Source organism: Actinia tenebrosa, unplaced genomic scaffold (genome assembly GCF_029948245.1).
Source record: "Actinia tenebrosa isolate PJP-AT-01 unplaced genomic scaffold, QUT_ActTen_1.0 PGA_scaffold6__47_contigs__length_16458017, whole genome shotgun sequence".
Classification (NCBI taxonomy): Eukaryota; Metazoa; Cnidaria; class Anthozoa; order Actiniaria; family Actiniidae; genus Actinia; species Actinia tenebrosa.
Window position 1 is genome coordinate 14,715,110 of NW_028292583.1, and position 22,743 is coordinate 14,737,852.

At 35.9% G+C, this 22,743-nt stretch overlaps 2 protein-coding genes across 6 annotated transcripts; one reads left to right on the top strand and one right to left on the bottom strand.

Moving 5' to 3' along the window:
- Positions 1 to 1,264: 1,264 nt before the first annotated feature.
- On the bottom strand, positions 1,265 to 14,935 carry LOC116301117 (stromal interaction molecule 1). Of its 4 annotated transcripts, none has more exons than XM_031710149.2 (12): positions 14,487 to 14,921; positions 12,076 to 12,173; positions 11,594 to 11,705; positions 10,792 to 10,903; positions 10,247 to 10,353; positions 7,992 to 8,169; positions 7,710 to 7,800; positions 6,679 to 6,765; positions 5,727 to 5,891; positions 5,104 to 5,204; positions 4,610 to 4,734; positions 3,983 to 4,164 (listed from the first exon to the last, which is right to left on the bottom strand). In XM_031710149.2, the coding sequence occupies exons 1-12, from the start codon at positions 14,563 to 14,565 to the stop codon at positions 4,124 to 4,126; spliced, it is 1,296 nt and encodes a 431-aa protein (XP_031566009.1). In that variant the 5' UTR covers positions 14,566 to 14,921; the 3' UTR covers positions 3,983 to 4,123. The 4 variants fall into 4 exon arrangements, with proteins under 4 accessions (XP_031565997.1, XP_031565989.1, XP_031566009.1 ...); XM_031710143.2 differs by having other exon boundaries at positions 3,998 to 4,164; positions 4,395 to 4,734; positions 14,487 to 14,925; XM_031710137.2 differs by having other exon boundaries at positions 1,265 to 4,734; positions 6,679 to 6,750; positions 14,487 to 14,935.
- A 201-nt stretch (positions 14,936 to 15,136) lies between these two features.
- LOC116301148 (uncharacterized) lies at positions 15,137 to 21,466 on the top strand. Of its 2 annotated transcripts, none has more exons than XM_031710162.2 (6): positions 15,137 to 15,235; positions 15,849 to 16,073; positions 16,694 to 17,712; positions 18,256 to 18,364; positions 19,334 to 19,404; positions 19,978 to 21,466. In XM_031710162.2, the coding sequence occupies exons 1-6, from the start codon at positions 15,211 to 15,213 to the stop codon at positions 20,053 to 20,055; spliced, it is 1,527 nt and encodes a 508-aa protein (XP_031566022.1). In that variant the 5' UTR covers positions 15,137 to 15,210; the 3' UTR covers positions 20,056 to 21,466. The 2 variants fall into 2 exon arrangements, with proteins under 2 accessions (XP_031566022.1, XP_031566029.1); XM_031710169.2 differs by lacking the exon at positions 15,137 to 15,235 and adding an exon at positions 15,256 to 15,348.
- The last annotated feature ends 1,277 nt before the right edge of the window (positions 21,467 to 22,743 follow it).

Below are 22,743 nucleotides of genomic sequence, written 5' to 3' on the forward strand. Positions count from 1 at the left end.
CACTTTCTTTGTCTTTGTCTGCAATTATAGCCGCCCGGGAAAAAAATAACTTTAATTAAATGATTCTTTTTTTCTTCTTCTTTTTGCTTCAAGTTTGGACTAGTAAACGAAAGAAGCTACAAGCCTTGCTTAGGGGGGGATCATATTTTTTTGCATGACTTTAAGGGGGTGTTATTTCAAAGTTTGCACCTGTCCCCCCCCCCCCCCCTCCCCCACTATGAACGCAGCCTAAGAAGTAAAGTAAAATAAAGATTTTATTACTGTACTGAAACAGTCAGACACAAAATAATAGGTTTTAATCAACTTTTAGATCGACTTTTTGTGATCGTACAATAGAGATTTCATAAACCGATAAACCGTTTTCGACAAAAACAGTCTGACATATTTGAATCCGACACATCAATTGGAAACATGTATTCGACTTAAACACTGAGGACTGTTTGAATAGTGTTTAGGAAGAAGACTTTTGGGATAAAATACTGTCACTTACTATCTACATATGAAAGGCAGATACCATTAAAGTTACCTGTAAAAGGTAAGCATTTATGGCAAGCAGATTTTTAATTTCAGTTGTCAAAAATCGTCCGCAAAAGTCATCGAAGTTTTACTAAATCTTTTTCTTGTCTATTATAATATCAACGTCATATGGAGGTTTTGTACATGAAAGGTTTTTTTATATTGATGTATTCGAAGTTTTACTAAATCTTTTTCTTTTCTATTATAATATCAACGTCATATGGAGGTTTTGTAAATGAAAGGTTTTTTTATATTGATGTATTCGAAGTTTTACTAAATCTTTTTCTTGTCTATTATAATATCAACGTCATATGGAGTTTTTGTACATGAAAGGTTTTTTTATATTGATGTATTTTTGCCGAAGGAAAGAAAAAAGAAATATAAAATAAAACAAAACAAAACAAAAAAAACAAAAAATAAATAAATAAATAAAAACAAAACAAAACAAAACAAAACAAAACAAAAAACAAAAAAACAAAAACAAAAAAAAAAAGGCATAAATGCAATGGCTGATGTTTAATTTACGATAGTTCAATTACGGGCGGCGAGCGCTCGGGCATTTATTAGGTACCGTGGGGTTTCCCTATAACAAGAGATTTTGACATACACATGGGGAAAAATTTCCAATTAAAGCGCAGCTGGTTAAACAACACATTTCTCATTGTTAGTGCACAATATTTAAACGCTAAAATTGATATATAACTAAATAACACGAACACAACGAAACCAACCTCGCAGCTCACAAGAATATAACCAAAAATTCTTTTATTAAATATAATATTTCTAAAATTTACAATCTACAAAACCTCACGGCAAAACCTTTATTATTCGTTGTTAAATTAATCTTTTAAAATGAGTCCCTTTTTTAAGGTAAAGCGCAATCAATTCCAATTTTGTAGTGAAGGCTACGTTCATTTTGGTCTCCGCCCGACAAGGAACGCGGGAGTTAGGAATCTGGACAAATAAACGTATTTTCCCCTGCAAAAAAAAAGGGGGGGATTTCACGTGTTCCGGGTTTCATTTCAAAGGTTTTATTGACAGATTTTAACATTGACACCAATCTTGTCCTATAAAGACAACTCAAGGTCTTTGTTTTACAGCGGACACCACAAACGACGTAGGCTCAAATAACAAAATAGGCAACAAAAGCGTTGAATGATTAATGCCGGCCCGTACTTATATTATACAAAATAATTCATACAAATTAGCTAAATAAAGCTTTTTTTCTTCAATTTTTAATGATTTGTCTTAAACATCTTCTTGCTTACGCTGTAGAAATTATATATTTTCTAAGATTTAAAGTCCCATTTTAATCAGATATCGGCCAATCACTGTAATCATGGTATTCATTTCTTTATTCATTCATTATCACTGAGTTGAATCATTTCGTACGACTCTGGTCTCAATCGATTTTAAACAAAAACCCCAACATATAATCTACCGCAAGCTACCAAAAAAATTAATACCAAAAACGAAAACGATTTCAGAGAGTAAAGAAAAATGAATACGACATAAATATGTTGAAAGGAATGAAATAATGACTCATGACAATGGCCCATTTTGACAAAATACTATTGTCCCAGCCTATGTTTTGCTTTAATCTATATCCCATTTTCTAATCGTTTTTTGTTTGTTTGTAAATCCCATTCCCAGTGCATAAAATTCCATTTTCCCAGCCCCAAAAGAGGCGAATCCCAGCTCCTATTTTACCACTTCAGAACCCTCAGTATAATTTCTGCAATGTTCTTAAAAACTAATTAATAGCAACAGCCAAACTGCTCGAATGCCAGTTTATAGAGTTTTGATTGTAAATTTACAGCTTCAAATTTCCCTTCTCGTTTTAAAGTTCAGAATTTTCCTTTTCTTTCCCTACATAGAAAATTGTAGCGCCCAAATGTAATAATTTTAATGACAGCGACAGTAGCGACAGTGAACAGCGACTGTTATAACTACCGACAATGAACAGGGACTGTTAAAATTAGCGACAAGCAATTGATTTTAGCGACATTGACTGTAAAGTAACGACAACGTATTGGTTTTTAGCGACTGCGACCGTAAATTAGCGACAACGAATTTTATTTAGTGAATTTTGAAACATCCGGACGACCATAATAGGTTCTCTATCACAACATAACTATATTTCTCAGGCCCGTAGGCTGGGGATGTTCGGGGGGTTCGGACGAATTCATCTCACTGATGGGTCTCGTGGGTGGATGGATGGATAAATGGATGGATAAATGGATGGATGGGATTGCCGGTCTCATGGGGGAATGGATGGGATGATGGGCCTCGTAAGTGAATGGATGGATAGGTGTCTCGTGGGTGGATGGATGGATGGATGGATGGGTGGGCTGGTGGGCCTCGTGGGTGGATAAACCGGACAGACACTTAATCAAATAAGCACGTTCTATTGTACAACAAATTAAACTACAATAAATTAACAACTTATGTCAATATTGAAGTTGTTTTTTAAATTAAGATTTTCATATAAATCTCTACAAATCCCCTTATGACTTAACCCTTCAGAACAAGAAAAAGGCCTAATTTATGGATGATTGGAAAGGAATCTTAAAAGGATAACTAAAGTATCAACATTGGTACCACCTTGTGGTTTGTTGGAGAAGGATATCTCAATGAGAGGGCACTATTCCTAAAATATTTCTACAATATATTACATATAGATATATATGATACACAAAAGATACAATATGAAAAGTTTTAAAAATCTACTCGACAAGGATGTCAAATGTTTTAAACACATTAAAGACAATCAACAAATGGTTTCTTTCGGAACCAATCATAAAGCCCCAAAACCTACGGTCTAATTTCTATTATATGCTTGGCTAAACTCCTGAGGAAATAGTTTTATCGGGAACCAATCAAAAAACACCAAAAAGCCAGTAAAATGTTCAGTGTAAAATTTCGGTCTGATTTCTATAATATGATTGGCTGAGCTTGAAAGCAGCCTGACTCTAATATGCCCACCAATGATGCCCAAAGCAAGAATAATCACCAAAATGGAACGGATCAAAACTTACTATCTTGACGATACCTGCAAGTTTTTTCATAAATTTTCACTGCGAATTGAATTCAAAGCTAATTATGACTCCTTTCTTTACCAACCAAAAAACCCCAAAAGTAAGAACAATCTCCAAAACTTTGCTCTAAAATTTTTATCATGCCAAATGACTCCAATTTTCACGTGGCAATATATTGACCAATTTCCACTGCGCCAACTAACACACACACAGCTAGTTATTATATGTTGGTTGCTGTTTTACCGTCGCTTACAAACTAGGTGTTATTTCATGATAACGACTGCGCGTATAAATTTTTGTGATGCTCTTCACTGACTGTTAAAAATAATAATCTACCATGGCAGACAGACAAGTCTCACACACTGTGGTCCGACTCTAAAACTAACCTCAACTTATGGAGTCGCGTTTGTTTTCATGTTTGCCATTTTGTTCTTTTGGCCGCGCGGTTGACTTCAAAGCAGCACTTCGCCACAACCATTTGATTTTCTTTCTTCGCTTCTCTTCTTCACTCTCCGCGCCATTGACTAGTTCAACGTCATGCATTGAATCATTCCTCTTACCGAACCAGTTCAGCTTCTTTTTACTTTTGCTTCCAGGTGGGGAATGTTTGCTGCCAGAGAAAGAATCCAAGCTGCCGTTAATTAATGGTAACGGATCAACTTCCAGGTTAGAGTCGTTAGTCGTTCGATTACCACTACCAATACTACCGACACTAACAATGGTTGAAGCGTCATTAACATGTAGATCACTAACACTATCATGTCCATTTATTATACATGGTTGAGAATGATTTAGTCTGGCTGGTTTGCTTGACGCAGGAACCCTGATATTTACACTTACTGGACCATTGGAGTCAACAACCGGCGCAGAATCTGTTGCCCTCGAGAGATTCAGGTCGGGAGAGTTTTGGACCGCTACGCTAGAATATGTAGGGGGCAGGTCTTCGAGTTTGTTGAGGAGTTTGGGAGGGGTGGCTCCAGAGAGCTTCCTTCCAGATCCTACACTTCCAATATTGGCACAGTTTGCTAGGGCCTTGGCTATAGCGGAGCCTGTACCTGAAGATCCAGAAGGTGCTTCAGAAGTGGCGTTTGCCATTATTTGTAACCCGCAGAGGGATTCTATTTGAGACCATCTGTGTTGCCGTTCTTCTAGTTCCTTGGTCACCTCAGCCAAAGATGCTCTGAAACGAGTGGAGAAGACGAGATGGTTAGTTAAAAATAAGTGGTAATCAAAATGAAATCAGTCGCTTGACAAGTGTCACGCAATCACAATAAAGCGGCTACTGTAAGAGACTATGTTGTATGCGCATGTGCCGCGCAACGACCTTAGGAGATGCGTTAGAGACCACAATTCCTGTGTGCGCACATATCACGTATCTATCGTAAAAGCTGCTGCGTGGGAGATTGCAAAAGCTTTCCAGCACACGCCGCGTCAGGTCAAAAAAACTACGTATGGGATGTGTCACGCAACGACTCTAAAAGCTTTTGGGTAGGAGACTACTGATACTGTGTGCGCACGTGAACAGCAAGAACTATGTTCCTGCAATTACCTGGCTTTAAGGATGTACTGGTCCACTTCATCAATGGTTAGGTCGTGTGCCATCCTAAACGATCCTATCAAGCTGTTTCTTTTCTTTCTTATTCGTTCACACTTTGAAAAATGAAAAAAAAAAACATTGCAAAAAATGAGTTTAAGGTTCAGACATACGGTGCAAATGTTTCGTGCGGCGCTGCTGGCGACAAAAGTTTTGAAGGATGTCACACGTAGGAACGTTGCCTCTAACAAAACTGTGGATTAAGGATAGCTATCCAAGCATTGCAGTATTCTAAGAACATCAAGCCATTGCCAGTAACGTTTAAGTTCGAGCTCAAGAATAAAACTAGTTGCGCGCAACGCTGCACAAATATATATATGTATTTTACTTCTGTAACACTGCGCGTACTAACAGTTGCAGAGGTCAACACACAGCGCGATTTGGAGTTTGCATTCAACTTTTCGTGTGAACGCTACAGAGGTGATCACAGATTGCAATTTCGTTTGTGCGGTGGTCACAAGGTGGTGTAATTTATTGTTTGCGCGCAAAGGTCCCACTTGTCCGAGCTCTTATCCAATCAAAATGACTTATTGTCACAGGTATGATGAAATGAATCTACCATCTACGGCAATACATACCGCCTCTTTTGCTTCAGCCATTTGTTTTAATGCCTGGGATCGTTTTGCATGGAAATGTTTCGTTTCCTTTGAGTAGGTCATCTGTAACCATTCTCTTAATGCTGAAGGCGCTCTCCATGACTGGTACTCTAGTTCTTTCTGGGCCAGACGCAATGCCTTGCGGACCTATAAATGAATTGAATAAATAAATCTTTATTTTACGTCGTTATATGGAGAGTCAAGTATTAGAGACCTTTAGCAAGACGTTCTTGCTAGCACCGCGAACCTCAAACTGCAGTTCGACGTCATGTGTTTTCCCTCAAACCTCCGACATTTAGCAAGGCGTCATAACGAAGTTGTTAGCTGTCTAACTAGATTAACTTTTTAGTTATTTTAGATAGCTTGTACCTTACGTCCTGGACAATTTCTCTTTAATATCTTTGATTAATGTAAACATTGAGGTACTAAATAAAATCTATGTCTATGTCGTTGATGGAAGAGTGGCCATATTGAATTTTTTGATGCCGAGTGTTTCTCCGTGTTCGTGGGCGTTTTCCGGGGCCCGATTCCTAGCGGTGAGTGGTTTGCCGTTAACCCGATGCTGAAGATCTCTAATATGTTGAAGTATACGATACGCGACATACTCACTACCACTATATTTTAAAATGCTCTAAGCACGCAACTCTCATTTCATGAATATGTTGGTTTTTGCAGAGTGAGGAAAACGGGAGAACCAGGAGAAAAATCCTCGTGTCAAGGAAGAGAACATCACGTGAAACAAGCTCTTTCCACATTTGGGGTCCGCAGGAATCGGAAAACCGTGAGTTGACCCGCGGGACTGACTAAAAGACGAACATTTTGCGTTGATCGTTGATCAATACTTTCTTAAAGCAGGTTTCTTAAGAGTGGGAAACTGAAGTGAGAAAAGAAAAACAAACTAAAGGGAAAAAGAAAGAAAGGTGAGTCAACTGACCTCTATTAATTCGTGTTCAGCATCTTCCAAACGTTGTAGCTGTTCCTTGTTCCCCTCTTTAGCATCGTGTAACTGAACAGCACCAGACTATATGAACATTCGATACATACTCATCATAACTGCATAGTCAATATGCGTCATTATATCTATACTTGCTTCAAGGCGTAGAGGTCTTAGAATTCACCCTTATAACCACCCAATCCACCCTCCCCTACCTATTAACCCATCCCTACTCATTACACCCACTCCACCCATTTCACCTAACCTTGCCCATTACACCCACCCTCACCCTTTACACCTACCCCACCCATTACACACACCCCTACCCATTCTATTGCACCCACCACACCCATTGCACCCACCCCACCCATTTCACCTACCCCTACCAATTACACCCACCACACCCATAACACCCACTCCACCCATTTCACCTGACCCTACCCATTACACTCACCCTCACCCTTTACACCTAACCCACCCATTGCACACACCCCTACCTATTGCCCCCACCACACCCATTACACCCACCCCACCCATTTCACCTACCCCTACTGAATACACCCACCCCACCCATTACACACACCCCTACACATTACATGTATTGGATAATAGACAAACAAATGCTACTCAACAGAATGACATGGGGTCTACATTTGTAAAACATTATGCCCAAACTAAAAAGGTCTTTGGAACCTTTGTGCTTCCCTGCCCCAAGGAATAATAAATACATGTAATCCCTCTCTGTTAGTAAGGTACGAATAATTATTGGATTTCGTTGTTGTGGTTTTATGGACTGTCAGTTTGACATAATAAAGATTTAACAGTACGTGGAATTTAACAGAGTGGCTCTTCTTCCGCTGGATTCCAATTGCAATTTACAAGTTGGTTTTTAAAGAGAGAGGAAATACAGAGGACCAGGAGAAAAACCCTCGAAGAACAGGACATAAGCAACTCTATTCACTTACTACACCAAGCAATCATCGTTATACTAGTGGATGTTGGTGCTACAAGTACATGTAATGCATCTTTACCTTAGCACTCTTTTTTTCTTCCATAAGTCTCATTTCCAGATCAGCTTTTTCTTGGATTGCAAGTTGGTGTTCTTCCTCTGCTTTGATTAATCTAGAAAATAATTAATTATAGATAATAAATAATAAATAAAATTGACACCTAAATATTCTCCGTCAGGATGGATTTTTATTCTTAACTAACAATAGCCTTTTAATTTGGGTAGCATTCTCAAACACTCAAATTAAAAATTTCCCCAAGTGAAATAAAGTAAAAACTGTAGTGATTTAATACTAGTAAATTACCTGTCCTGAAGCTCTCCAAAATTCTGTTCAGCCTGTTGTAGAACACACAGATCCTTCATCATCTGATCCATCTGTTTCTTGGCTCTTCTCTTTTGATGTACTGCTAGCCAACAACCAAGGGTTGCAACAAGAACGGAGAATGCTACCACAATGTCTTTGATGAAGTTGTGACCTGATGCTGCAAGGGAATAAAATGAAGATTAAGATTTGAGAAATGTCCCACCTTTTCCAGACCTAGTAGGGGAGGGTGGGGTGGGTATATACTCAAGTAAATCTATTAGAAGATAATAATAATAAGATCTTAGGGGAAGGAGAATACATACTGGAAAACATGCTAGACTTTTTAGTTTCAAGCAATTATTTATATTTTCTCAATTTATTGAAAATAAAATGATTGATGTTAAAGAACAGTATTCATATGAAGTGAAATTTAAATCTCATTAATTTGAAGAAGCTTGGAGAAACTTGGTTTCAATGGTAAACAGACCATCAAAAAAGCTCATTTGCAAGTAATAATAAAATGAAAAAAAGAAAAAAAATTACAACCATCATATCATTCCCTGTGAGGGGATTTGCTTAATGATGTTAGCTCTACTTACACACACCCTAAAGACTATTAAATACTGTACAAGCTAAATGGTAATGTGTTAATCCAATATGAAAATGTTTTTGACTACTGGGCCAGGTTGTTCAAAGCTGGATTAGTGCTATTCCAGGATTAACTCTATAGGTCTTATTAAGAGTTAACCCAGGATTAGCACTAATCGGGCTTTGAACAACTGGGCCCTGAGGATGAACTACCAATTTGACATCTAATAATTATCAATGACAATCATGCTAGGCTGTTAGCAAATTAGATGCACATAATTAAGGAACAAAACAGGAGCAAACAGGAACCACTTAAGTTAGGAACAAAAGGATAAAATTACAAGATTTTAACTGTGCAATGTACCAAACTCAAGCAACGCGGTTATCCAAAAACAATCCATATTTGTGCTACTGAGTATATTTTAAGATAAATGTGAGTTGCAAGATATAATATAAAATGAATGAAAATAAAAAGTATATGAAAGCCATGCTGCAGCTGTTCGCGAGATATAAACTGTTAAGAAATACTCAAAAGTGTATCTACGATGTTAGATTGATACTGTAATGAATAAAAGAGCATAAAAATTCTCATAACAATGATGATGGTGTTAAACTATCGAGAGAGTATATTATTATGAGCATGTGGAAGAACCTAAAAATGATGCAGATTAAAAGTATCTTTTTGGGGGATAGTAAAAGAAGACAAGACATCGATTTTACTAGCCCAAGGAAGTAATTACAATGTTATAAATGGAGAAACATAAAAGGATTGTGACAACCAGCATTTTATAAAGTTAAGCTGATTGCCAATTGCAGCAACCTGAAAGTGGAGAAAGTATTCCCTTTTTTTTATAAATTTCAATTTTATCTAGAAATTATAAGGAAATTATGTAGAATGAAAATTATTTCTAAAGCAACTAAATTCCAACCCAACCATATAAAAGGTTCTGAAAACGAAGGAGTTTTATGATTTGTTCTTTGGACAACCACAAGAAAAAGGACTGCCCACAAACCCACCCACAAGATCTTCTCTGCTCTTGATGAAGACTTCTGCCAAAGAGAACACAGCATGACCAGGAACATCCATTATGGATCAGAAAGAGTACACATTCCAAATATAAAATATCCAAAATACAGGTGCAGCGTAGTATTGATTCTGGAATTTTTCGCACTGCAATAAAGAGTCTTCTGAGGATTGTTGGTGAAAGTGATAGTCTTGTGGGGTAAATTGGAGGTTGATAATGAGATGTATGGCTTGGTTGTCACTTTTAACAGCACACAGCTGTCACTTTATGCATGCACATCGACATGTATGGCTTATAGTATGAACTTTGACCATTTTGTTAACCTTCAAGCAGATACCTGTTTCCTCAAACACATAGACTCAAATGGAAAACAAAAAAGAAAAAGTGAAAAACCTAAAGTCTGAGAGAAATTTCTGAAAACGTTTGATATAAATTTTTTTCTTCTCTCAGTGTAGAAAGTTATGTGGCGAAAAATAAATGGAATTAGTACCACTTATTCAACTGTTGAATGTCAACACTAAAAGCTACTGTAGCTGGCAACAAGTAACCTATTAATATTTAATTAGCATCTTTGGATAAATTATAATATTAAAAGTAAATAGTTTTTCCATTTGAATAAGTTACAGTGTATAGATTGAGTACCTGGTGGGCCAAAGAGAATAACATCCATGGCTCGCAGAGATATTTTCTTTCTATGTTTAGGATCTTTGATTCCAAGGAACACACCATTGGATGGTTGGGCAGCAAGTCTACGATGAAAAAAAAAAAATTTTTTTTTCCAAAAGTATATTTTGCATATTTATTGTCGTGATAATTTTTATTTTTAATGAACATGACACTAATGAATCCATGCATGCATCAAAAATGTATTTTATTTTTATCACACAGATAGATTTTATTTTCTTTATCACACACACACTAAAAAATTGAATTGGGCTTTTATACAGTACTTATCAACTCAGAGCAAAATATATGTTGCAACCCAAAAATATGCACACACAAAAATTAGTTTCATATTTGACCAAGAATTTTGCCTGTACTGTACATGACACACAAGCAGCCATTTTTTATGCCCCCGCTTAGTTGAGTTATTTTTCAAAGTTTTAGCTGAAACTGCCCATTAAATGTTGTTCTGATCAACTCATGCAGGCAATTGTGCCAAAACTTTAAAAACTCATCACGGTTACCTTGGTAACATACTGCCATTAATACCAGCGGATGTGAAGTCATCAACATACTGCGGCAGATGAACATACTCAACAAGCCAGCTTACGACTTGTGCATTACTCCAGTTGTGAACTATAAATGTATAATTTAATTGTGATAAGAATATTAATTAATATTGATTGATCACATTTGTCTTTCATTGAGCATAAAATCCAAGTTTCTGATTGAGATATCTTTCTGAGAAATTTTACTTTGTAAACTTGTTTTATCAAGCTAATGAAGCAATAGCTTGCTTTATTTTCTTTTTATTTAACTATTTGTTTCTATAGTACAACGAAGTTTAGCAACAGTAATAGATGGTCCTTGGAGTTGAAGGGTTAAGGGAAGGGGAGGGAATTTGAAGGGGCTTGCTTTATTTTCTTTTTATTTAACTATTTGTTTCTATAGTACAACGAAGTTTAGCAACAGTAATAGATGGTCCTTGGAGTTGAAGGGTTAAGGGAAGGGGAGGGAATTTGAAGGGGAAGATGAAAGATGGAGGAAGGGAATGAGGGGGAAAAGAGGGGGGAAGAAAGGGGGGAAGAGAGGGAGGAAGGGGTAAAGAGGAAGGGGGAAAGAGGAAGGGGGAAAGAGGAAGGGGAGGGGAGAAAAGAACTAGAGGGGAAGTGAGATGATGAAGGGAGTTAGGGATAAGAGAGGGGGAAGAGCGGCAGTGAGGGGAGAAAGGGAAAGTGTGGAAGGGAAAAAAGAATGAGAGGTAAACAGCTAGAATAGAGGAAAGAAGGGTGTGAATTATGAATCATAGTAGGGGGTGTATGTTACCTTCACTTGCTATCCAGCTGTTCCAGAGGTCACTCACAGATATTTGGGTGTCATTACCATGAAAGAGATTGCGGCTATTCTTGTCAGTAACTTTAAGCTCATCTCGAATGAACTGAAACAAACCAGTTTGTATTAAACTACAAATTGTCATGATTCAGCAATGTCATTAACAAAATATTTCATGATTAATCAATGGTTTTAATAACTTGAGCCACAAGTTAAAGTTTAGAATGGATTTCAGATGGATTCTCATTCTCTTGAGAACAATTTCTTTATCAGTAAAGTTTGACAAAGAAAATCAATGACAGTCAAATTTCATCTTATTCTCAAGAGAGTGACACTGTCTGAAATGGAAATCTAATGGAAATCTAATGGTGCACTGTATGACAAGGCAGGTTAAAATTAAAGTGTTTATTGCTGATGGTGGGTATAGTAAAAAAAACATTGTTATCGGGTACACATCCATAAGCAGTCTGCCATACCTCATCAGATTCACTTATGTCTACTTCTCCATCACGATCATCATCAAGATGACTATGAATTTTTCCAATGGCTTCATAGTTTGATTGTTCACTTTCATCTGATAAAATTAAAGGTAAACGACATTAAGGTTTGTTAATTGAGAGCAACAACACAGGTACAGGTAGCCCATGACTAGTTTTCCTACTTGCTCAAAGGCTAGGGCTAACCAGCTGAGTGGTAAACTGGGGTTAAAAGTTGGGTTACAGTAGCCTGAGAATGAGGGCCAAGGGCAAAACAGCTACACTTGTAAACACGCTGTGATTGGCTGAAACAAAATTCACCCGTCAGCTGGAAATGAAATTGATCAAATGAATGGACACAAACACTAAATAATTATAACTAGTCCTGGGGTTTATAACCAAAATATTTACTCCAAAAGTTGCATCAATGGTGAAAATTGACTAGACTAATAAGATGCAAAAATATCAACTTTGGCTGAGTTGGGTCTATTTCGTGACAATATTGACATTATGAGTCAGCGAATCTCAAAGACATTCATTTCTACAGGAAATATTTATAAGAAATTCTATGTATAGCATTTTCAATGAAAGAATCGAATTATGTTAAATAAGTCAGTTAACATTCACACTTATTGGGTGAACAGAACTTGAATCAGAAGAGTCAGACCCCTAGAATATATATTTCAAAACTTTGGACAACATAAAAATCTTGATTAGCTAATCTACAGTAATACAATGTAAATAAATTGAGTCAACAACGGGAAATGTTTGAAAATAGGATAAGGAATTATTTAAACAAGACAACAAAGCTGATTTAAACACCCATGAACCAGACAGGAATAAGATCCTGCTATTTCATGACAAAACCTGGTTTCCAGAAACAGCCATATCATTTACAGCTGTTGATTGACACATCATCGATGGATGCTTTTCCATAGTTTCCACCTCTTTGTTATTTGGATAAATAAACTTTTGTAAAACACATTTAAAAAAGGAAGGCAAATCGGCTGGCAAATCATATCATGGATCAATCATAGGGTTCATTTGATCTTACGTTCTGTATTGCTACAATTGAAAGTGATGGACCTTAAATCATCTCTAAAAATCTGAGTGTGTGAGATTGCCTAGCGATAAGCTAGGAGATTCTATGAATATGTTCCCTAGCAACAAACCAAGTAACAAGTGCTCACTGAAAATTTATAATTCAAAAGTGTGAACATGAACCAATATTTTAATCTATATGCAAACTAGCTATAAAAAAATATCCTAAATTAATATATTTATATTATGAATAAATGTATTCAAAAATTGTTCAATATAATAAACCTGTTTATAGACAACCAAGGAATGTCATCAAGGAGACAAAAAATTATGAGGCAACAAAAAATAGCTGGTTCTAAATGGAAAAAAAAGTTGATAAATAAGAACAAGAAATATTTCTGAATATTCTGAAATATTTCTCAGCATGTGTTTATAAAAAACTTAAATAAAATTCTTTTTGAAAAAACATAAACAAACACAAAAGCAACCTATGCATTGAAGAGTGATTTTCTGTGTATACTATTAATGCTATAACTTAACATACAGTGTAAAGAAATGTGTTTAATCCTTAACACTCTAGTTTCTGATCAGCACTTCCTGGGTAGACAAGACAATCCAATGAAGGATCATTGCTAGGACACAAATAATGTCCAAAGGGGAGAGGTGTGAAAACTGGTATGCAAACTATAAAATCTCTTACTATATTAACTCTAAGATAAAACTCCTCAGTAATGTTTATCAAGGTCACTGAATGCAATCCTTGGAATGTACCTTAATGTACCCATACAGCAATAGTTTTTATACTCACACAGGATGAATAATGTATTACTACATTATTGAGCCTTACATTAACAAACACGTATTCCTTTCGCCAAAAAAACGTGAGCAAATAATAAATTCCGTCCAATATTGTTAAAATTAAAGAGAATGATGTAGAAATTCTAAAAAATTCATAATAAGTTGACTCAGCCTACTATAAACAGCTGGAAGTATAAGTACATGAAAATATATTTATTTTCGAATGGGATTATTTTATAGCTTAGCTAGGTGAGGCATTTTTAGATAAGCTTAATTTTGACTAAGCCTGGTTAATAAGACATAACATTTTGTTCATAAAAATACTTTTGAAAAATGTATTTTTGAATATTATAAACGTTGTTGTGTTTTCAAAATAAGATAATTTTGAATGTCGTTGACCAGCTACATGATGATACGTTTTGAACAGTTTTACCACTATTCCTCATTAAATAAACGCTCAGTCAATTTATATCAGTGAGAAAGAATGTAGTGAGGAAGAGTCGAGGTCATAAAAATTTAAGGAATTGTTTCACAAAGTCAACAAGAAAGACGGTACAGTAAAGTAGACTTACCAATTTTTAACTCAAGCTCGTGATGGTGTGACGCTTGAAAACCAGTCAACACGAGGAAAACCAGAATAAGACGAAACATTTAGAGGCCACCCAATATATTAGGAATTCCCCTTTAACCCTTCATGTTTTTCATTTTAAGTAAAGATGATAACATTACGGCTAACTTTCGTCAAGAAATTCGAGTAGCTTGAAATGCCCTCCATCGTCAACACTTGCTGTTACTCTGTTGGCTGATTCTGAGAGGAAATGGGATCACGGCCAGTCGTTGAACGATCGGGCTAGAGCGAAAATATATCGAGATCTTCCGAAAATAAGGCGAGACTAGCCGAAGAGAAAAGTTATCTCATTTCATTATCTCGGGAAAAGTTCGGTATTATTTTTATGTTTTCCGATATCCCTCTCGAGACGGAAGTTAATTTAACTTCCGTGATACAGTCTACTATTACTGAAAGTACATACGGTATCAATATCTTGGGTTATTTTGTAAAAATTACGACACTTGGAAGTCCGGTCTTTCCCCTTTGTAAGAAACTTGATATTTTTTCCGCGCTTCTTGCGCTGACTTAAACGCTCCGAGAACTTCCGCTAATATGCTTCGTGCCAGATTCGTACGTTATTCGGATTTTACGATTTCCGCTCGAGACTGACGTGAAGCAAAGCGATTGGTACTCGGAGCTGTGACACGTCAGAAATCTGTTTAGGTTACACAAATTGTGATCTCAAAATGCCGGTTGATCCGGTCGCGAATGGTAAGAATAACCTCACATTTGTCTAATTCAGACACTATTCTTTCTCTCTCTGTATTTTATACGTTATTTTAAGTCGAAATTACCCGGTATGCTGGCTTGGAATATACGCGAAGGTTGGTGTAGAATGACTAGTGAAACGGTGTCATGTCGGAACTGGGTTGTTCAACTTTTACTTTGATCGGTATTATTTTGATCGGATTTTGTGTCAGAGAACGAGAGGACTTCAATCTAAAATCATGTATTTTCATCGTCGTTGTTTCTTTGGTGGAATAGATTAACAGCTGATTTTATTTTAGGATTCAAACGCAGTATACGTGTCGGTCACTATGAGCCTGTGTCCATTACACAATGTTTACGCTATGAACGCAGAAATCGCTCACATTTACGTCATTTTTTACCATCCAGCAACTTCTTTATTGTCATAAACCTGCCATCTAACCATGGAATACTCGATCTAACTACGTAAATGCTAAACAAATGAGTCTTTCCACAAAGGCTTGAACAAAAAAATTGTTAATATTCATGATTCAAACATCTGTGTAAATTTTGGTTTAGCCTGCTACGTATTTCACTTCGATAAGTCAGTTTGTAACGATGCGTTTATATTTTACAGCTCCATCGACTAGTATAATCGCTTATAATGGAGATTCTCCAAGAGGATGGAACGATCCACCGACCTTCGCTTTTTCTGGTCAAAAAGGCGGTGGTTCTCGCCCTAAACTTGATTTGAGAAAAAGGGTTTCTCATCATCAAGCTTTACATGGAACCAATACACCTCCTAATCCTCCTACTACTCCAGCTACTTCATCTTATGCCACTGGGAGTGAAGTTTCAGATAGTAAGTAGAAAAATAATATCTTAATACTGACTTCTAGAGTTGATGTTCTTTAAGCCTTTTAAACGTTGAATGTTTATACCATGTACAGTGTATTATATTTGAACCATTATATTTATTTCGATACACTTGAATGATATTATCTTTTTTTGACATCACGAATCTTCTTTAAAATATTTTCTTCAAGTAGACACATTAAAGCCTCTTTTAGAAAGGTAGAAGAAATATTTTTCACATTTTTGGGTGATAATCTAAACTGCTGAATAATATTGTTTTGATATTTAATACTCATGGTTATCAAAAGTATATGCGTAATAGGTAAATCAGGTAATATCAATAGTATAATCAAGATATGCTTTTGACCCTTTTCTTGAGTGTTAATATGACATTTCATGGATACTTTGATGGGGAGGCAATATTTTATCTTTCCTTTTCTGCTTACATTGAAAAGTAAAATTTTTAAAACCCTAATATTTGTATTGTTTTATATCACCTGTTATATTCATCTACAGCAGGTCAGCTGGGTACTGTCAACTGAATTGAATGTCTTGATTATGACTTCAAAATGTCAACCTTGAATCAACTCAACACAAATAAACTCTAATAAGTTGTTTCTTTTCCAGGAATGGCCAGTTTAAGCCTCCATTCTTCTTCACCCATGAATCCGCGCAATACTTCACCACATCCGCATAGTACTACCCCTCCTCTGAATTCTAAAACCAGCCATACTCCGCACACTACTGCCCCCGCAGTACCACTTTACACTCCACCAACTACAGAACCATACCATAACCACAACAGAACTCATAGTCTTCCATCAAACTTTATGCCAAGTCCTTCTCCAGTGCCTCCAGGAATTCCACACATATCGTCTAGTTCTTCTTTGAGTACTGGTATAGTACCTGACGTAGTTAAAAGTCCTAGTCCTGTGCCAGTCTTAGGTACTCCAACGCATTTGGGACAACCACTTTTTCACTTAAAAGATCATTCTTTTGAACCAGTGAAGACTCATAATGAGTCTGGTGTACGTTCAACAGCTGATTTAGGTGACCATCTTGATGATCATATGAATGGGAATCATCCTCCTCAGATATTCCAACCAACACCATATAATGCTGTCAATGGACAACCAGCATGTACAAACACGATACCACCTGTCCAGACACATATGACGCCATCTCCAGGATTAATCACTGCCTCTTCGACATGCCCTCCAGTTGGTCATGTATCTCCTATTCCAACAACTACTCCTATTATGTCAACGCAGCCAGGGATTACAAATGCAATACCCTTTTCTGGTGGATTGGGTCATGGAATGTCGTCCCACCCTCCTCCATCAATAACGCCGCCAGCTCATTTCACAAATACTCACCCACATGTTGGTCATATCACACCACCACTGCCAGTATCAAACACTCTGCCCCCATTCCCTGTCGCCCACAGAACACCAACTCCAACACCTTCAACCCAGTCAATTCTAGCAGCTCCTGCTTCAGGTTCCTTAAGCACTGGAAGTACTCCAAGGTGTCTGTCACCTGAAGAGAATGGTGTTGATGATGGTGTAAATGAGATGGGTGATGAAGAAGGTCTCAAAGCTACTATGGATGCCCTTAATGATGTTGTTCAGAAGTGCCATCTTAAGGTACGTTCCGCTTTTAATTTCATCGTAGACTGAAACCTCTTTTTTTTGTTAGGGTACATGTTTAATAGACTATAGAGTTTTTACTTGCTATGTCTTAAAAGTGTTTCTGAAAAAATGATAAAAATTGTCCCGAAAAAGCTTACAATAGGAAGTTCTTTTTGTCTTTTTCCTTCCTGAATTACTGTATTTGTTGTTTTCCATTAATTTAGACACTTCACTTTTCTGATCCCTTTTTTTTTTTAACTCATCCATGGAACATTCAAAAACTATAACTATTATAATAAATTCAATTGAAATATTGTGATTAAAGATTTCTAACAGCAAAAGGGGAGTCCAGTCAAATCACGTTGTTTACTTGGATTATAAGTAATTCCTCAAATAAGATTACCATATTTCATTAATAAATTTAGTTTCCAAATGATTATATTTTTAAATGCTCTACAACATTCATCACTAAGATAACTTCCATTGTGTTTCAAATACCTTTTATTGTCATTGAATCCAAAATGAACCCTAGTTACTAAAAATATTTTTATGTTTTAGAAACGAGAAAGTGATAACATAGCAAAAAGACTCAAGGTCATGTCAGATATGTGGATGGAAGGAAAACTTGGAAAGACTGTGAAAAAGAAAATGATAAAGTTAGCCAAAGGTATGAATAATAATTATTGTTTTAAATAGAGAGATTCAAACTCACTCAAGTCACACTCCCAAGATCAACACCTGTTCAAGAGTATAAAATGTTATGTAATGGTTATGATTTAAATTCTTAGTCTATTCTCACACAAATTATATATTTTCACCATAATTTGGTGCTCAGCTTACTATTTTACTCATTCTTCTTTATTTAATTCTTCGTTTTGGAATTTATTATTTTCTCCAAGAAATGCTTTCAGAAATTCTAAATTTATATACAATATTAATCAATAATGAGCATTTGTAATCCCTTTTGGATTAGGTTTATTTATGGCTAAGAACTCTTAGTAATTGAATTCCTAATGATACTAGAAGTTTCTGTTCTGATAAAATGATATTTCTCATTACACTATACATGCACATGTTTTGTCTTTAAATTAATTGCCAAAAATTGAAGGGAGCCTTCCAAAAAATTTAGTCTTATTTTTAATAGCTTTTGGTTTCCACCTATCCTGGCTGTGTGGGTGGCTGGTTATGAATTTTAGTGTAAACTTTTTATTTTACGTTAGTGGTTGGATTTGTAAGAAGTAATAAGAAGCACTAAAATATTATTCCCCTACGCAAGGTTTAAATTTGATCATAAGAATTGCAAAAAAAAGTGAAAAACCATTTCAATAATCTGTGGACATTAAACTGTCTTTATTGCTGTCATGAGTATATACAGTCAGGGCTAAAAACGATGGCTGCTCAATCATGTCTAGCTGCATTGGATGTGGTCAACTGTAGTCATACATTGCTTTTTCACCTGTCATTATTTTTTGCCCAGAGTACTTTGAAGTTCCTACTGAATTCAGTTCCAAATTCATTCTGGTTCGTTTAATCAAAGCAAAAGCATCAGATGAAGTAACTTTTTAGTTTTCTATTAACTTGATTACAGGCTTTGTAATTAATACTTATTTTAATTTTTTTTTCTTTATCATTGTAGCCCTTGACGATGGAAGAGGTGAAGATGCCCACCACATTCACGTCACTATCATAGTGGACCATGTCACAGAGGTAATTTACAATACTATTCATCAAAGTCAAAAATACATAAGTTCAATCAGATAGGAATAGGACAAAATAATACTCTTAAGAAAATGAACTAGAGTCTAAATACACTCTCAGGTGCAGGGAGCTTTACTACCCAGGGGCATATCCAGGATTTTCCCAGGGGGGGGCAAATTCTAAATTCTAAAAGGCCACTTATTTGTTGCCACAAGGGGAGGAGGGCATGGTCCCTCAACCCTGCTACCTTCGCACTTGTTTCCTATATAAATTACCACTGTTTTTATTGGGTACATTTCATTGTTACATGTACATGCTGATCAAGAAACAGTCGCAAAAGGGAAATGGGCCAATACACTGCCACCAATCAGAGTACGTAAGGTTACTGAATTCCCTCACAACTTTTTTTTGATAAGTGCTTAGCAATGAAAACAGTGGTAAGAAAACTTAGGAAATTTGAAACTTTCATAAATGAGTCAAGTAAATGGGCTGCTCTGATGGTCTACAATCACAAAAAGTTGCCAGTTGTCCCCATTTAAATTTACTTGATTTTAACCTCTTCGTAAATGATTTTTTTTACAGGTAAACCAATGGATAGTTGCAGTCAAAAGACTCATTGCTTTAGTCAGACATCAAGGAGAAAGTAAAACAACTTCCTGACACTGTTCTACTCCAAGTTGTGTCCAAAAAGATTATTATTCCAATATCTCCCAAGATCAAAATGTTTCTAATGCTGGAAGGAACAATGATACAAGTTTAAAAAATAATATTTAAAGTCTCAAAAAATGGAAAAGCAGACAGAAGATCACAACGAAATACTCAAAGAAATACCTTTGAATTACAAAAGACAATAACATTCTTGTAGACTTTGAAATTCTTCAAAGTTGAGACTGACACGTTCTCTTACATGTTAGTTAAGATACAAGCAAGCCTCGAAAGGGCAATTTTAAAACTGCTTACTAGATCTTAAACATTGGATTATTTTTAGTTGAATTGAATAAACAAAAATATTCTATGCTATAATAAATAAAGGCTTAAAACAAGCTTAGAGCTTTTTACACTATTTTCCTCCTAAGATATTCCAATGTGATTAAGTAATTTCTTTATCCTGGAAGCCATGAGTGGAAATATTTAAAAAATAATATAAATGAAAGTAGGCTTTGAGATCATGAAATAACCAATGCAGGAATAATTTAAAATCTTAGTTTTAGTGGTCCACTTTCAATATTTTTAATTCAAAAGTAAATATTGAGAATTACAAAGGTGAGACAAAAAGTCACACCAAAGATTAAAGTCATTAACCAGTAGCTTAATTTATTTCAGACATTTTCAACCTCAGCATAGATCTACTAGCTGCTGTTTTCCAACTTCAGACCACTTGTCATTCCCTTGAGTATTATATTTCTTTATGTATCCGTAATGCTTAAGAAGAACAGATAAATATCAAATAAAAATCCCAAACAAAGAATTTTAATCTCAAGGGAATGATGTGGTCTAAAACATTAAAACCTCTATATGGATTGATTCAAGGTGTAGTGGTAGTGCACTCACCTCTGGGGTCTTGGGTTTAATTTCTGGACTTGGAATCAAAGTTTGCACAGAGTTTGCTGGTTATGGGATTCTCTCTTCTTCAGACGGTAATTTCCGGCCTCCACAAATCAAAAAAACTGAGATTCCAATCAGCCCAGAGATTGTTTTAGGGTTTGATAAAATTAAGGGGCAAGGGTGGGGAGTCATGGTAATGAACAAGTGACCTATTATTGCATAATCATCCATCAGCTCCTCTTCACAGATGCTGCTTTACTTCAGTATGTTGCTTCAAGATGTAATTATTTTTTTAGGTGAATTACCAAATTCAAATATTAATTCAGTAATGTATTAGATGCAATATTAGTGGTCCTGAGAACTTTCTGAATTAATTGAATTGAAACATTATTACCCTGGGGTCCAGAGGTCATTTATTCTCACTTGGTGCTCGCCATTACAACCACAGATAGCAAAATAGAATCTCTGGAGCCCAGGGTAATTGTTACATTATGTCATCAATAAAACAACCATCAAATATATGAAATGTTGTGTGTGTTCAGATCTATTATAGACCTGGTACTACTTATGAATGGTTTTCATAAACCCGTGAAATACACACTAATAATAATACAAATTAGTAGACCCTATTTCCATCATGTTCTTTTGTTGTCATTTTACTATTACACAATAACTAATGATATCTGTTTCATTGGTTTATGAAAATCCCTCTTGTAGAGTTCTATCTAGAAATTAGCTAAGGCTGTGTTCATAATGTATGGCAGAGGGGGTGGGCAGGTGGAATTTAGGGGGATCGGGAAAATTTTGGTAGGAAAATGGGGGGATGGGCAAACTTTTATCAGAAATGGGGGGGATGCACACTCTTAGAAGAAGCTACAAAGCCTTGCTTAGGGGGGATCGTACTTTTTTGCATGACTTTAAGGGGGGGTGTTAAGACTGCAAAAGGACTTTCATATATAAATGCTTGACAGTGAATGTCTTTCACATATAAATATGTTAGACTGTAAAGGACTTTCACATATAAATATGCTTGACAGTGAAGGTCTTTCACATATAAATATGTTAGACTGTGAAGGACTTTCACATATAAATATGCTTGACTGTGAAGGTCTTTCACATATAAATATGCTTGACAGTGAAGGTCTTTCACATATAAATATGCTTGACAGTGAAGGTCTTTCACATATAAATATGTTAGGCTGTGAAGGACTTTCACATATAAATATGCTTGACAGTGAATGTCTTTCACATATAAATATGTTAGACTGTGAAGGACTTTCACATATAAATATGCTTGACAGTGAATGTCTTTCACATATAAATATGTTAGACTGTGAAGGACTTTCACATATAAATATGCTTGACAGTGAAGGTCTTTCACATATAAAATGTTAGACTGTAAAGGACTTTCACATATAAATATGCTTGACAGTGAAGGACTTTCACATATAAATATGCTTGACAGTGAAGGACTTTCACATATAAATATGTTAGACTGTGAAGGACTTTCACATATAAATATGTTAGGCTGTGAAGGTCTTTCACATATAAATATGTTAGACTGTGAAGGACTTTCACATATAAATATGTTAGGCTGTGAAGGACTTTCACATATAAATATGCTTGACAGTGAAGGACTTTCACATATAAATATGCTTGACAGTGAAGGACTTTCACATATAGATATGATGTTAGGCTGTGAAGGACTTTCACATATAAATATGCTTGACAGCTAGCCAAGGTCTTTCACATATAAATATGTTAGACTGTGAAGGTCTTTCGCATATAAATATGTTAGGCTGT

What these genes read in the sequence shown, in the direction of transcription:
- LOC116301117 (XM_031710129.2), bottom strand. Translation starts at nt 14,565, where the DNA reads ATGTTTCGTCTTATTCTGGTTTTCCTCGTGTTGACTGGTTTTCAAGCG. An exon ending in TATTCTCTTTGGCCCACCAG is followed by an intron (nt 8,170 to 10,246) that starts GTACTCAATCTA and finishes ATTCCCTTGCAG; the next exon opens with CATCAGGTCACAACTTCATC. An exon ending in CAGTACATCCTTAAAGCCAG is followed by an intron (nt 4,735 to 5,103) that starts GTAATTGCAGGA and finishes CACTCGTTTCAG; the next exon opens with AGCATCTTTGGCTGAGGTGA.
- LOC116301148 (XM_031710162.2), top strand. Translation starts at nt 15,211, where the DNA reads ATGCCGGTTGATCCGGTCGCGAATG. An exon ending in GGTTGATCCGGTCGCGAATG is followed by an intron (nt 15,236 to 15,848) that starts GTAAGAATAACC and finishes TATATTTTACAG; the next exon opens with CTCCATCGACTAGTATAATC. An exon ending in AATGATAAAGTTAGCCAAAG is followed by an intron (nt 18,365 to 19,333) that starts GTATGAATAATA and finishes TTATCATTGTAG; the next exon opens with CCCTTGACGATGGAAGAGGT.